This window comes from Callospermophilus lateralis, assembly GCF_048772815.1.
Source record: "Callospermophilus lateralis isolate mCalLat2 chromosome 14 unlocalized genomic scaffold, mCalLat2.hap1 SUPER_14_unloc_1, whole genome shotgun sequence".
Taxonomy (NCBI): domain Eukaryota; kingdom Metazoa; phylum Chordata; class Mammalia; order Rodentia; family Sciuridae; genus Callospermophilus; species Callospermophilus lateralis.
In genome coordinates, this window is record NW_027510158.1 from 304155 (window position 1) to 320873 (window position 16719).

The 16719-nt window shown below is 40.1% G+C and overlaps 1 protein-coding gene across 1 annotated transcript in view; it reads left to right on the forward strand.

Annotated features, from left to right (window-relative positions):
• The first annotated feature begins 203 nt into the window (after positions 1-203).
• The window catches only part of LOC143386060 (transmembrane protein 131-like), a 139465-nt gene continuing 122949 nt past the window's right edge, over positions 204-16719 (forward strand). The window contains 3 exon segments of the mRNA XM_077107914.1: positions 204-251; positions 557-597; positions 8923-8991. Of these exon segments, the coding sequence (XP_076964029.1) occupies positions 204-251; positions 557-597; positions 8923-8991 (158 nt within the window).

The following is a 16719-nucleotide window of genomic DNA, read 5'->3' on the forward strand; positions in this document are numbered from 1 at the left end:
TACTTCCATGTTCAGATAGATTTTAGTGTACATCTTGGTTATTTAGATGAGCTTTCCATAACATATTTAAGTACACTGCCTGTTTTCTCCCTTTCACAGCAGTCTGTCTTGATATTTTCATGAATCTTCTTCAATATGTAAATATATATTTAGTGTGTAAGTGACTGTCTCCCTCCCAATCCTGCTCTGCCTTGAGCTCTGCAATGGCAGAGACCATCAGACACCAGTACCTAGCACACAGGTGGTGGCAGGTGAACAGGGAAAGACACAAGGCCTCATTCAGGCTGATTGTAAAGGGGACTATTTTTATAAGATTTGTATTATTTGTCAATCACAGTATTTTATTTGCATGTGTTTAAATTTATCTAAATTATTCTCATTTGAATTACATAGTGTGATCAGTCATTTCATATAATCTTGGGATCAGGCTTAACCTGAAAATTCAAATGGGTAACATTAAAGTTGAAAGTACAATAAAATATTTTGGATATTCCATGTGTCTATAATGGAACAATGTGGTTTTAGTATTTTCATCATTATTTTCTTCTTTTCACAGACTGAGACAACACTTGGACTCAGTTCATATCAACAGAAAAGGTAAGACTTGTGTATTTAGTAAGGTATTAAGGTATTCGTTCTTTCTGGGGGGATTCCTTTAGTTCTCCCCTTCATTTTTTCCTCCTACTTTTGGTGTACACGGAATAGCAAATTAAAAATCACATTATATTATGATTTCTAAGTATTGTATATGCAAAAAACAAGTTTAAATCTGAATTTACATGTGATACAATTGTGTGGCATACCTCCTGCAATAACTTCTGTTACTGTAGCTGGTATCTGAGGCAATCAACTTGTAGAGAGAAAAGATCTGCTGGGCTCCTAGTTGTGGGTGTTTGAGTCCATGATTTGTTGGCTCTGTGCCTTGGGCCAGTGGCAATGTGTGCACCATGACAGGAGTGCATGGGAGCAAAGAGACAGGGAGAGGGCTGAGGCCCCACAAACGTCCCCAGTTACCTGAAGACCATCTGTCAGGTCCCACCTCTTAGGGGTTTTACCTCCTCCCAGTGGTGCCTCCCTGGGGACACATAGGCCTTTTGGGAACATTCCAAACTATCCCTGCCTTTTATGGACTAACCATTGCTACTTTCACTTAGCAGGGCCTAAGTGAAATACTATTAATAGTGAAATACTATTAAGCTTTAAAAAATAAGGAAGTTTTCTCATTTGCAGTAACACAGAGGAACATTGGAGACTATAATGTTAAGTGAAATAAGCAGCCAAACACAAAAGACACAACACAGCCTCACTTGCATGTGGGCTACAGGGCAGAATTGTGGTTACCTGTGGCAGGGTGGGGTACAGGCAGATGGCTAAAGGATACGAGATTTTGGTTAGAGGAGAGGAACAAATTCAAGAGATATAACAGCACACTGGCTGTTATATACTGGAAAATTGCTGAGTAGATTTAAATGTGTTCTTGTTCTTTAAATAATATAATCCTGAGAGATATTAATATGTTAATTAAGTATAGTCATTCCACAGTGTACGCATACTTCAAAATATATTACTTACCATAAATATATATGATTTTTGTCAAATAGTTTCTGTACATTTAGGGTAAATTTCTAAAAGTAGAATTGGTGAGTTGAAAGTAAGTGCCGATGTAGTTTGTTAGGTATTGACAAATTCTCTTTCAAAAATGTGCCAATTTGCATACCCTATGTCACTGAAAAAGAGTGCCACTTGTCTACAGCCTTTCCTACGGAATGTGTTAAATGTGTTATCGTTTTTATCTTTTCCAGTCTCACAGGTGAGAAATTCTGTCACCACATAGTTTTTCTTTTCTAATCGTGGGTCTACACTGACTTTAGAGTCGTACCTCTCTTTTGATGTTGTCTTTTCTACCTGTTTTTAGTAAGGCTTTTGTTCTTACCTTTTAAAGGCTCTTTAGAGATATCAATCGGTATTGCAAACATCTGTTGGTCAATAGTCTTTGATTTTGAAGAAATGCAGTTTCGGTGTAAGGACACAGGTAGGTTAAGTAAAGAAGATAGCACTGAGGGACAGGTTGGCACCAATCCTGGGGTGACTGGGTACTTTCCAAGTAGACTCCAGGTCAGAGAATGTTGTCAGAAGAGGGGGACACTTTATGATTACAAAAGAGACAATCTAACAGGAAGATATAACAGTGCCCAATCTAGAGAAGCCCAATATTGGGTCTTGTATATGAAGTATGTAAAGAAAAAAAATGAACAGATTTAAAGGAGAAAATAGGCAAATCCCCTGTTATAGTGGGAGATTTCAACACTCATCTGTCAGTAACTGATAGAAAATCAGTAATGGTGTCGATTGAAATAGCACTGTGAACTTACTTGGCCCAATGGATATTAAATAGTATACCCCAAACAGCAGGTTTTATAGGTTATGTCCTCTGATCACAACAGTGAATAAATTAGAAATCAATAACAAAGGAAATCCAGATTTTTTAAAATTGAAAATTAAGCCAGAAACTTTTAAATATATAGTAAAAGAAATCAAAGGGAAATTGGGAAACACTTTGAAAATAAAAAATAAGATATATCTTAGTCAGCTGGCTGGATGGCCTTACCCAAGTACCATAGACTGCGGCTTAAACCACAGATGTTATTTTCTCACAAGTTGAAGCTGAAAGGCAGATCAGCATGCCTGCTTTGTCTGTCTCCAGTGACAGCCCTTCTTCTTGGCTTGTAGGCAGTGGCCACTTTGCTGTGTCCTCATATGTCCTTTTTGTGCATGTGTGCAAATGTCCCTTTGTGGAATGACACTGATCCTGCCATATCAGAATGCCTGCCCTGATGTCCCCTGAATTACCTCCCTACAGACCCTCTTAGAGGCAGTCACTGAAGGCAGGGCTTCAACATGTAAAGAGGGGGTACATAATTCAATCCACCAAACAGCATATCACGTTTTCCCAAATCTAGCCAGTGTTACTTAGGTGGAAATTTTTAGCCTGTTTCAGACAAGCAGAAAAAAATTTAAAAGCATTTCTAATATAGAAAAAGAATATCAACTTAACCTCAAACTGAACAGCAAGAAGAAAATAAAAGACATATTTGAAATCAGTTAAATAGAAAACAGAAAAATGAGAACAATGTAAATAAAAACTGATCGTCTTCAGCAAATGATGCAGTGAATAAACTTCAAGATTGGTTAAGAAAATGGAGAGGAAACACAGAAAATCATTAATGAAAGGGATATCACACCAGTCTTAACAGACATTCAAATAATCAGAAAAATTACAAACCACTTTATTCTAGTAAATTTGGCAACAAGAAAAGTGGACACATTGCTTCAAAGATACAAATTACCAAAACTAACCAAGGGATAGTTAGAAAATTTGAATTTTCTTGTGTGCTTTAGAGATATAGCACTCATTGCTTGGAATCTTTCCACAAAACTGAAGGCCCACGTGGCTCCCCTGGCCAGTCCTACCAGACACTGAGCAGAGAAACAGTACAGTGCAGTCCAGCACATGCCACTCCAGAAGAGGGAGGGGGAAGGTGTCTTCCGAGCCATGTTAGCACGTGACCATTGCAAGAAAAGCATATTGACCAAATCTCTTATGAGCATATGTCCAGAAATCCTGAACAGAATGCTAGCCAACTGAATCTAGAAATACCCAGAAGGGGTAATACATCATGACCAAAAGAGGTTTATCCTGGGAACACAAGATCAAATCACATTTGAAAGTCAAATCAGCCCAGTTTTCCCCTGATAACCAAAACAAAGGGGAAATGCTACATAATTATTTGAATAAATGTAGAAGAAATATTATGAAAAAATTCCACATTTATTCATACTTAAAATGCTCTGCAGACTAAGCATAGAAAAGATTTTCCCAACATGTTAAAGAGCATCTGTAGGAGAAGGAGAGCTAGCGTGTACTTAATGGGGACAACTGAGTACTGCATTTATAATAAGTATGAGAGTCAAAAGTGTTATAGAAAAATGCCATTTACAGTAACATCAAAAACCATTACATACTCTGGGATAAACTTATTAGTAAAACAATTTTGAGGTATATACACTAAGAACTACATCATGTTACTTGGTGTAATTAAGGAAGTTCTAGATATTTTGAGAGATTTTATATTCATGGATTGGAAAAATTGTTAAGGTGACTATTCTTCCCAGATGAATTTTAGGTGAAATGCTGTTCTGAATAAATGCTAATGGATAATTTTGTGGAAATTGACAAGCCAACTTTAAAATTTGTATGGACATGTTAAGCCCCTAGAATAGCTTGAACAAGTATTGAAAAGAATAAGTTGTGGATCTTGAGTTTTTTTAATATTTATTTTTTAGTCATAGTTGGATACAATACCTTTATTTTATTTATTTTTTATGTGGTGCTGAAGATCGAACCCAGGGCCTTGCAATGCTAGGCGAGTTCTACCATGAGCCAAAACCCCAGCCCCTAAATTGAGGATCTTAAACCACCTATTTTGAAGACCTAGTTCAAAATTTTTGACAAAATATGCCTAGGTCTTTCAGTGGTACAGTTAGGTCTAGCATGATCTGTAAAAAGACCCTATTAGAAACAGCAAAACAAAAACTGAACTTTAACCCTAACTCACGCCATGTCCCCAAATAAACTTAAAATAAAATGGGCAATAATACACCTATATGTAGAAGCTGAAGGTATAAAACTTTTTCAAAATAAAATGTAAGTTTTTTGGTAGAATGATTTACAACCTGGGCAAACTTAAGACATCAAAAGCACATGGCATTCAAGAAAAAAATGACAATTGGATTTCATCAAAATTAAAAGCTTGTACTCTTCAAGACCATTAATAATAGAAAAAGATAAGCCAGGGATTGGGAGAAAATGTGCACAGTACCAGTCCCAAAAAAATGCATACCTAGGACAGGCATAACTCTTACATCTTAATGAGGCAAACATCCCAGTTTTTAAACTTTGAACATATATCTGTTTTTATAAAAAAAGATACCTAATTGGGCCTGGGGTGTAGCTCAGTATTAAGGTCACTTGCCTAACATCTGTGAGGCTCAGCACACCTTTCAGTCCCCAGCACTGCAAAAGAAAAGAAAGAAAGAAAAAAACACTCCCAGGTATCTAATTGAACAATAGATATCTTTTTAAATGTATGAAAAGCTATTCAACATTATTAGTCATTGGGGGAAATGAAAGCTACAGTGTATTTATAGGATAATATATATTAGACAGGAGAAGTCCTGTTCACTTCTCTTGTAAGTCACTGTTTATTTACTTGACTCTAATAAAAACAGTATTTGGAACTACTTGAAACTCTTGGTGACTTTGGAAATTATTCTTGATAATCCCCTCACCACCACAGATTGAGGCTACTATGCTTGTTTGTACATCAACATGCGAAGTAGTCATTCCCAAATATGAGCTCCTGCTTATCAAGCAGGTTTTCAGCTCAATGCTGGATGTAAGGAGTCAGATTCTGTGGTTGGGGCCCTAATCTGCATTTCCACAAGCATTGTAGGTGTTTTAGATTCAGGTATACCACAAACCATTCTTTAAGAAATACTGGGCTGAAGAATAACTGATCCCAGGAAAACACTTTAGATTTCCCAGCTTACAAAAACACCTGATGCTCCTAGAAAGTCCTCTGTTTCTTTTGGGAGTTGCCTGCTTAACTTTGACCTGACAGTTCACCAAGCAGCGTGGACTATTTCCCACAGGATTTTATCTATCTCCACAGTTGCTTCCTAGCTCAAAGTCAGAAAATAGTCTTCATTCATTTCCTTATTTCCAAATAGTATTTTAGCAAAAAAAAATTAAAAACAATATGAGATTTCAGAATAAATAATCACTGCAGAAAGCATAACAGCATGCATTGTGCCCTTATAATGTCTTGAATCAGTGGAGAGTGTCCTTTCTATCTTCTTCCCTGGTTTATTTTCAACGTTACTTACTTGCAAACATTTGCTTTCTGTTACTCAAGCACTATGCCATGTCATGCCTTATCTAAGCACAGCAGCGCCTTCTCCATCAGCTGTAGATACGTGACAGCTATGTTATTGCAGTTTGGGTTTTGTTAAACAAGATTATGCCTGTGTCAGCTTTTGTTGACCCACTTAAATATTAAACTGTTCTTTAGATTTGGATCTGCTATTGTTCTGAAATATGCATTTATTTATGAGGTTCATCTTTTATGCATTGTATCCTCTTTCTTACAGTTTGTGAGCATTCTGAAAATATCAGAGTAAAAATTGATGGGCACCATTTCTTTGGAGTATTTTATGGGAAAACTTAGCACAAAGCATAAAAAATAAAAGCAAGATCTAAGAACCTGAAAGGAAGTAGAATTGTCCTTCCTTACAGATTATTTGTCTCCAGGGACAATCCAGGAGAGTGCTCATTGTGGCAGTACATATAGCAAGAGTGGAGTAATGTTAAAGGAATCCAGACAGACTGTTAAAACAGACTGGCCAGTGTGACTGATGGTAAGGTCAGTACATGAACATCAGTAACTTCATGCACACAGTAGTTGTGTATATAAACTTGCCTACTTGACAACACCGTCTAGATACGCCATCTCAAATTAAATGTCTGAAATATTTTAATACCTTTGAACTTCCTCCCGTCTACCCATCTATTTCCCAGCCCTTCCTCCCATGTCACAACTTTGTTGCCAGTCAGAATCTTACTAAGTCATCATTGATTCTTTTTTTCTTCTTTCACAGTCAGAGTTCAGCCATTGGCATAATATGTTGTGTCTAACTTCTGAAGAGTTTCTGAAAACAGTTGCTTCTCACTTACCTTCCCTTGTGGTCACCTGTAGACCAGGGACATACTCACCTCTTGTCTGAAACCCTACAGCAGCTCTCTGCTTCCTCTGCTGGGTTCCCACAATCTGTTCTTCACACAGTAGCCAGAATTAAGCTTTTCAAGTATCAGGGCATAATCACTTATTTGCTCAAAACACTGTAGAGGCCATTAGTTACACGTGGATTAAAGCCATGCTCCTACAAGGAGGTCTGGTGTCAGTGCCTTGGCCTCATCCCCTGTCCCTCTTCCCCCTCTCCCCTTCTCCTTCCTTGTACTCGGTCCCTTCAGCCTCCTTGGTCTTCACCTTACAGGTGCATCTCCACTTCATCAGTCTCCACCATTTAGGTCTTAGCTTTTGGCTCTCTGAGAGAGGTGTTCTCAGTTCTAACCATAGCACCCACTGTGTTTATCTTTATTTTTTAATTAATTGCTTGTTTGTTTACAGTCCTGGGATTGAATCTAGGGCCTTGCACATGCAAAGCAAGCACTGAGCTCCTTCCCCAGCTCCCTTTATTTTTAATTTTGAGACAGGGTCTCACAAAGTGCAGAGGTTGGCCTCAAGTTTGCAATCCCCCTGAGTCAGCCTCCTGACTTGCTGTGATTACAGGCATGCATCACTGTGCCTGGCTTGATTTTTCTTTATATCCCATGGCATCTTTGTGCTGAATAAATGGGGTATTCACTTTTTTACCCCGCCTGGCCACTTCAGACATTTCCATTTGTGACTTGCAGAATAGACTCATGGTTTTGTGAGAAGAAAAAGACATTTCTTAATCTTGTTTGTACCTCTGGCATCTAACACAGTTCGGGTTTATATGTGTGAAAGAATAACTTAGACAATAACTATATGCAGCACTTTATTTTTTCTTGATTTGGATTTCGTGTGATTTTGAGTTAAACACTATTAAAACAGATGAGCTGAACAACATCGTGTTTTGAAGAAGTCAAAAGAGTTGTTCTGTTGGGCACAGAGAAGGGCAGAAAGTAAGAGGGAATAGATTTTGTACCTACCACTGTGCATGGCAGCCCGGTTTCAAGGAACTGTGCTCTTTTGTCCCAGTGTCTTTTGTTTTGTGCGTTAGTGAAGTGTAGTCTTATGTTTGATGTTTTCTTTCTTTTCTGTTCATATGTAGAAAGAGATGATCAGTCAGCACAGAGGAAAACTCCAAATTGGTAGGGCTGAAAGTACGGTTGGGCTGTTACTTCTGGCTCAATACTATCAGGACTATTTAATCTGAATGTAAGATTGAATTAAAGCCAAATTTCCTACATATTGTGGATGTCCTTGTCTATTTCTGCTGCCTTTCCTGTGCATCCTGAAGGGAATCACTGTGCCATCTTGGAGATTTGCACTCTTGTGAAATCTGGCTGTGGTGAAAATGAAGCCCTTGGGTCTCACAGAGGGCTTTTGCTCGGGCATCATTCCTTAGGATAAGAAGAGCCAAACCTGCCTTTCAAACGGACTGCATTTCGAACTTCAGGGTGCAGAAGCAGCTGGCTTTAGGTACGCAGGCACTCCCGGCCCCATCAGGGTTGGATCAGGGTGGTGTCTATAGCTGCTATGCAGAAATCTGGCTTACTGAGAAGGTGCAGTGCCAGGTGGGGTCACTAGAAAAGATACTCATCTTAAGCCAGAACATCACAGATCAGTGTGTTCCAAACTCCCAGATGGGATAGATGCTTTAGTTCTTAGTTCATTTTTTTGTTGAGCCCTTTACCATTGTAGTCATAATGGGATCCTAATTTTTGTTTCCAGATGTCTGTCAAGCATATGTAATTGTTTCAGTTACTAAGTATTCATCATACCTGTATCAGAAACCCAAATGAACATATTAAAGCATACTGTTACCAATTATTTCAACCAAATAAATTTCACCAGTCTATCTGAGCATTTCCTATTTTCACAGATAGAAAAAGTATTTCCCTTTTTAATTTTTTAAAAAGATACAACATCTATTGATTTCCTCTCATTAAAAAAAAAAAAAACAATACTCTAGGCCCCACTTTCCTTAAGGATTCCCCACTTTTCTCAGTACAAAAGCCAAGCATTTTGACTACTGTTTAGGGAAATGCATTTTTTGAAGAACTGCTTCTTTAACTCTTTTTCTTTTTAATTACAGTTTATCTCTGTACCGGGGTAATTGCAGGCCCATCAGATTTGAGCCACCAATGCTGGATTTCTATGAACAGTAAGTTTAACATTTTTGGACTCTATTTTCCTGTTAAACTATCATTTTATATGTATTTGTCTTGCCTTTGGCCTGTGTTATCTATGTAAGAATATTATGTTCAAGTCACCAGGAAACAAATGTTGAATCTAGTTCAATACTAGGAAACAACTATTAGGAGTCTATTATAATAATACTGAGAACGTTTGAAAAATACCCCCCACATTGCACCCTTTGGTTTGGAGAATCTTATCTTCAGAAGCAGCATGAAACTTAGTAGGTTAACTTTTCTGATCAGCACTTTATTTCCTTTCTTATTATTTAAAAGTTTTTTTATGGGCAGAACAATAGTGATTTTACTACTGGAAGTCTAGGCTAAGGAAATAGTATTTGCTAGACGCATATGCTTTTTTTTTTTTTTTTTAAAGACACCGTACTGGGTTTGAACCCAGGTGTGCTTTACCACTGAGCTATAGCCCCAGCCCTTACTTTTTACTTTGAGACAGTGTCTCACTAAGTTGCTGAGGCTAGCCTGAAACTTGGAATTCTCCTGTCTCAGCCTCCTTGGTCACTGGGATTACACACATGCGCCAAAGTATAGCTTTTATACCTCACAACAGAGAAAGATTCACCAACCCAGAAAGGCCAGCAAAAGCAGATGCTTCATACAGACCCAGTCCAAGAACAAAACTGCTTCCTTACACTGTCCTTATCGCTCACCTTCTACCTCTGGGACTCAGGTTTCACACATTTCAGAAACTTACGGAGAAACAGGGTTTTACTCTATTGGGCTCCAACCTGATTAAGCAGATGGATGAGGAGAGCACCTGCACCATCAGTCATACCATCCTCAACTCCACCTCCTTCCTGGCCTCTGCCTTTAGGCCCTCACCCTGACCCCTCCTGCTCCAAATCAGTTCCTTTCCTTTGTTTTCTGGACATGAAGCCACCCATCTTCCAGGTTGGCCTGTGAGCTTTTAAAGAGCAGGCTGTAGAATTTCTTCTTCAGTCTCCAGAAACTGCCCCCCTGCCTGCCTCCAATGAGAAGCCCAAAGGGCTTTGGAAGCCAGCGAGTGCCCCCATCCCAAGGTCTTAAGAGAGGGGTAGTAAGGGGTGAGAATCGAGGGATTGGGCAGCCCAGGTGAGCTCTTTTTGGGCAGGGCCAGTCACAGCAGTGCCACTTGATAAGTTAGCAAAAGTTTAAAAGGGACAAGAGGAAGCCATGTATGTTTCGGCTCAACTAATTAGAATCCCTGATAGGGTCGCAGTGAAGCTTGGATTTTGGTTCTTCATGTGTGCATATGCATCTGGCAGTGTGTTTTACTGGTGTGATCAGACTGTTTGGGCAATTTTAGACCTTTTTCCTTCATTAATATAAGTAATGCTGTGTACTACAAGCTTGTCCTAGATGAAAATTTATATGCTGAATAGCAGTCCTGTGAGTTTAACTGTTCCCTCATTCTTGGACATTTAGTTGTTTCTTTTTTCTCTTCATACCATTGCTATAGTGAATGTCTATGCATAAAGGCTTCAGTTTGTTTTTTAATTTTTGAGGTTGGTAGGTAGGTAAGTAAATGTTAGACTATTTCCTTAGTCTAGATTTCCAGGAGTAAAATCCCTATTGTTAAAGTGTTGATGTTCATTGTCAAATTGCTATTTTCCTTACTTAGAAAGGTAGTTTTATTTATTTCACTGCCATTTACTCAGGTATCAATTGTTCGATACTTGGATATCCTGACTCGACAGATGAAAATCACAACTTTCTTTAATGCTATCAAAGTTGTACTTAGCTGTTTTTACTATAATAAACATACTAAGTTTAAATAATTTATAATTTAAAACCTAGAATAATCAAAATATATCAGTTAAACTTTTTCAGAATAATTAGCCACCAGAATTAAAAGATATTTGATAGCAGGTCTTTAATGGAGACTGTATTCCCACAGAGATCCCACAGATTTGCGGGGCTGGAGTGCAGATAGAAGTTTGCATACTTAATTGTGCATTTCTAGATGTAATCAGTATTTGGAAGTAGTCATTATGTAAATAAAATTAACTTGTGTGAGGGTTTAAAGACCGTGTGTTCAGATAGGCAATAAGTCACTATTTTGTTCTGTATGAGAACCTGTGGTTGGAAACGACTTTCACATGGAGACACAGGACCTTTAGGAAGCTATTGGGTCAGGTGGGCTCTGCCTTCGCTGCTCTCTACTGAGTGGGATATCTTTCCCTGCTTGATACCTGCCTTCTGCCATGTTGAAACACTACAGGGAGGACTTCCAAGTCTCAGGAACTGCATGGAGGTAGGTTTCCTGTTCTTTATAAATTACCCAGAATGTGGTATTTCATCAGAGCAGCCCCGAATGGACTAAGATAGACTCAGTGCTAAAACTGCAAGGAATATATAGTTCTTAATCCACTTACAGAAATACGTCACCGAATCTCCTTACAAATGCAACATATTTAATGAAACAAGGAAAATATTGATGTATATCAGGAGAGTTCATTATTTTTCAAATCAAGACTGTGTTGTTTCCAGTGTGTTCTCCTATTCCAGAGTGAATCACATTAGAGACTGAGGAACTCATGCCGAGACTATGGCACTAAGCAGTATCTGTGGCACTTTGTCAAGAGATGTGGAAGAGGAGATCAGTGCATAGTATCAGGACTTCAGTCTAAAGTAGTGAGGGGGTTGTAGTGGGTGTAGCTCTTGCTTAGTTCTTGGTAGAGCATTTGCAAATAGAATTCCAACTTTGAAAAACTTGGTACAAGTAAGTATTCTCAAAATATTCTTCAAAAACTTATATGCAACTGTTTTTTTTTTTTTTTGCTTCAGTATTTGTTTTTTGAGAAAGCTTTGTAAATTTTATTTTGAGATAAATACCTGAACTAAAACTAGAAATTCCTGTTCCAAATTAACTGTCCCTCAATCCATCAAGCAATGCTCCACCACCAAAATAGGAGAAGTTGGAATAAGATCAAGCAAGATTCTGGATTGATGATCTTGACCATTTTTGTGTCAGGGATCTCTTTGGGATGGATGAAAGCTGTGGACCCTCTTGCTTCCTGTCTCCCAATACACACACACACACACACACACACACACACACACACACCACTTTGCATACAAGTTCAAGGAGTTTACAGACATTCCCCTCCAAGTCTACTAGTAGTGGGTTCTTTGGAGCTACTTAGGAATTCCCGTGCTGGGCCACGGTTGATAAATCACCACCACAGAACTTATAGGAGTTGTCTGCTAAGCAAGCAGTATAAGCTCACTGTAGTGAGCTTTAAAAAATACTTATTTGTGGGGGTGGGGACAGGGAAATAAAATGCTACTGATAATCCAAACATCTAGAAACCTTAAATTTGAGCTTGTTTTCTTTGGGGTGGGTACCAGGGTTTGAATTTAGGCACTCAACAACAGAGCCACATCCCCATCTCTATTTTGTATTTTATTTAGAGACAGGGTCTCACCAAGTTGCTTAGGACCTTTCTTTTTCTGAGGCTGGGTTTGAGCACAACAATCTTCCTGCCTGCCACAGCCTCTTGAGCCGCTGGTGTGTGCCACTGTGCCTAGCTGAGGTTGCTTTTTGAGTCCTTTCTGTGCATCACTACTCATTTATTAAGTTATAAAAATATAACCATATTTCCTGAACATAGTATTTTATTACCTGCTTCTTGACTTCCTATGTTATGTATACTATTAAAAATTCCACTGACTTTTCTGTTACTTTTACAGTTTTAAAGAAAATTTATATAGGTATATTTGTTAAATTCATTCATTGGAATTGTTTAAAATGTTTCTTTTTTGTGATCAGTGATGAATTTAATGGTTTAAATGCCACCATGCCTATTTCCTTAGCAGACTGCCCTGTTGAAGTTTTTAGTTACCTTTAGACTAGAGAATAATTTATCATGAACAAGAGGCAACTGATCAGAATAAAAGAACCAGTCTCTGACTGGAAAGAGAATAAATGGGATTCCTTAGTGGGACTGGTCCTTGATCATAGAGAAACAGAAATCTCCTGAGCTTAGAGAAACTCTGGAAGGTTTGCTGAAGACACACGGAAAGGAGGACAAACCAGTACAGTACAAACCAGGGTCAGGGAGCACAGTGAAGAAATTTTTCTGAAGCATAGGGAAGTAACTCTTCCCTAAAGTAGCAGACTTATGCGTGATTTCAAAATGGTGGAAGCAAACAAAAAGAAAACTCTTGGCTGTGGTCTGAATGTTTGTGCGGCCCCTCCCCCCCCCATCCATGTGTTGGAACTGAACTTCCTATGTGACGATGGTAGGAAAGGGGGCTCTGTAGGTGATTAAGTCCTGAGAGAGGGCAGGACTCTGAGGAATGGGTTAATGTCCTTGTGAAAGGTGCCCATAGAACTGCCTTGCTCTTCCCACCATGTGAGTATAGCAGGAAGACCAGAGAGAGGGCCATTGCTAGACCCCAAACATGCTGGCCCTCGATCTCTGATTCACAGCCTCTCCAACTGTGAGAACGTATTTCTGTTGTTTATAAGCCACCCATTGTATGGTGTTTTATTAATGCAGCTGAAAGAACTAAGGTCTTGGGTGCAGAAAGGCTTTAAATAATGGGAGAACAGTCTGAGAACAGCTAAATGGGAAGTGTATTTTATCTCACAAAGGTAGAAGCAGATCTGTAGGAGCTAAGGGGTGTGGGCAAATGTGAACTTATGCACATAATGCTTCAGTTAGAGAAGTAGAAACAGCCAGAGATTCTTAATGTGTTTGTCAGAGTATGTATGTGTGTGTGTATGTATATATGTGTGTGTGTGTGTGTGTGTATGTGAGTGTGTATGTGAGTGTGTATATATATATATATATATATATATATATATATATATATGTATGTATACGCAAGGAGGGTCTATCATAAGGAGTTGGCTTAATATGGTTCTAGGAACTAGTCAAGTAAGTTGAGATTCTGCAGGGGTAGGCAGCCAGGAGGGAAAGATCAGGAGTCAGCTGGACCTCCCAGCGTAAGGGCTAAAGCTTACAGTGTGTAGGTGGGCCTTCAGGGAAGGCTCTGGGGAAGGGATACTGCTAGTCCAGCTGCTGTTTGGAGTCTCTCCACCCGCACAAAGTCTAAGCTGTCTTTGAAAGGGCTTCCAACTGATTGACAGGCCCACCTAGAGTAATATCCTCTTTGATTAACTTAAAGTGAGTTGATTGGGTGCTTTAATTATATTTGCAAAATCCCTCCTAGCAGTACCTGGATTAGTATGTGACCGAGTAGCTCAGAGAAGGGATACTGACACAGTCACCGTTGCCTGACCCCCATCTTGCAGCCCTTGGGAGAGAACAGGTATTTAACTCACATTAACCATAAACAAGCTGGAAAGCAATTCTGGGGTCTGCAGGTTGATGTCACAAAGCCACCACATGGTTATAAACCCAGAGGTTCCTAAATTTACAACTTTTATTGTAAAATATGGAAGGCGATAGGGTTAAAAATTTTGCTCAGTAATTTTAGAGCTGGGGTTTTTTTATGAAACTTTACAGTGGTTTTAGGACAAAGAACATGAAACTGTACATTTTCACTGCCAAAAACAATTTCCAATGGCATCAGCAAGTATCTGATTGCTGAAGGAGATCCAGAGATACTTTATGACACACCCTCTTTAAAGTATTGCGCCTTTTTTTCCCCTCTCAGAAACGAAAAGCTTGTTAGATGGCTGAAGTTTTTTCCCATATATTTCTTTCTGCCTCCAAACTTTCCTGCTCTTTCTTAAAGGAATATTAACTGAAAAACAATCAGAGAATACCACAGCATAGAGCGGCCCACTTCATGCATGTCGCCTCATTAGCCTCTCCCCACTTCTCTTTTGCTACCATTCCAGCCTTTTCATTTACCCTTAGGGAAAGTGGCCCTGTCCCTGACTCAGGAGTAAGTCCCATGAAATCTCAGTCAGTAATGAGCCCATTCTCATGATCAGTTCAGGGATAGACACAACCCAGTTTTAGGCATTTGTACCCAGGGACTTCTGGAAAGCCCCTCTCCCCAAAAGGAGACACAGGAAAGAAAGCGCCCTCTTCCTTGCTGGGACTTGTCTGTCTGTGGTGCCGGGAACTGTGGCCCCATCCTGCCATCAGTGTTAGAGCTGAGCAGTTTGTCTCACAGAATGGAAGAACAAAAAGGGCTGTGTCCTTGGGAAGGCTTGTCCAACTGCTGAGTTCACAGGCCCTGGGCCTGCCCCCCTTGGGTCTCTCTGTTAGGTGACACTTATTAGTCACATCTTCCTTGATCTTTTGTGCAGTGCACAGTGCTGCTGACCTCTTCCTCACTCAGATCTTTCTCGGCCCCACTCATGTGAACCGCCCTCTGCTTTCCTCCTGTGTCTAAGCCTCTTCTTCCTCCTTCTCTTTCAAGGGCTTCTGTCCCTTTACGCGTCCACTGCCTGCCTCTGCTCTCCCACCTCACCCAACGTGTCTGGCATATGCCTGTGATTTCCCCGTCCCGGTACCCCATGGCATCACTCACCGTGATAGTGTCACCAACGTCACTGTCATCGAAACATATTTCTTGCTGCAACTTCAGTCTCTGAGTGACCCCACCAGGTGGGAATCCGGGGGGCTTCCTGTCATTTGCCCTCAGAGAACTCCCATCACCCCCACCACACCTGTGACTGGAGGGGCCTTTGCTCATCCTCTTCTTCTCACTGCCCCCCTTCTCCTCCTAGTCCAGGCCCCATCACTTCATATTGTCCTCCAGCACAAACCTGCCATTCTCCAACTTATGATCCATACTGTCAACAGAAAAATCCTCTTAATATTAAAATCTGATCATGCCACCCCTCAAAAAAAAGTCCTTTAGTCATTTCCTATTGTCGAAAAATAAATGCAAAATCTCCTGTGTGCCCACTACACATGTGGAGAGCACCACACCATTCCTGAAGTCACTAAGGTCTCCCTGAGTTCCAGGAATCATTACGCATACTTTGAGAATTTCCCTCTAGCAGGATATTTTTTGGGCATCAGGGACTGAACCCAGGGGCACTTAACCACTGAGCCACATCCCCAGCCCTTTTTATTTTTTATGTTTTATTTTGAGACAGGGTCTTGCTAAATTCCTTGGGGCTTTGCTTAGTTGCTGAGGCTGGCTTTGAAATCATGATCCTCCTGCCTCAGCCTCCTGAGTCTGTTAGAGCCATGCACCACCACACCTGGCTCTAACAGGATTAGGATTTTTTTTTTTTTTTTTTGGTGGTGCTGAGGATTTAACGGGAGTCTCCACACAGTTGGAAAAGTGGAGAGAACAAATGGCGGATTTGCTCTTAAGGGCTCAGCAGTGGGGAATGCTTCTGCCGTGTCTGCTTTGTATCTTTGTTATTTGTGAATTGTTGCAGCACAGCAGACACACAGGGCCTTTCATTCCCTGATTGTCCGGCAGGTGATAATATAAACCAGGTCATTCTGTGTACCTAACATGTGAGACTACATTTGGTCCCTCTGTTGTTTGGTCAGTGCCATAGTCATCTGGTTGTCACAGAGGTTAACTGAAACTTGTCGAAGTAAGTGTGACTGTGCTGGAAAGAGTCCTGAGGAGGTCAGGAATCTGCGGAAAGGCCAGAGGTACAGTTGTCCCTTGGGATAGAGGGTCTGCATGATCAGCACCCCCAGGACTCCTCTCTGCCCGTCATTGTGCCTCTCTCAGTTGGCTTACTCTCTGTCACTGCCAATGTCCTTTTCGCTCAGTGATGGCAAAAATCCTGTGACTGCTTCCAG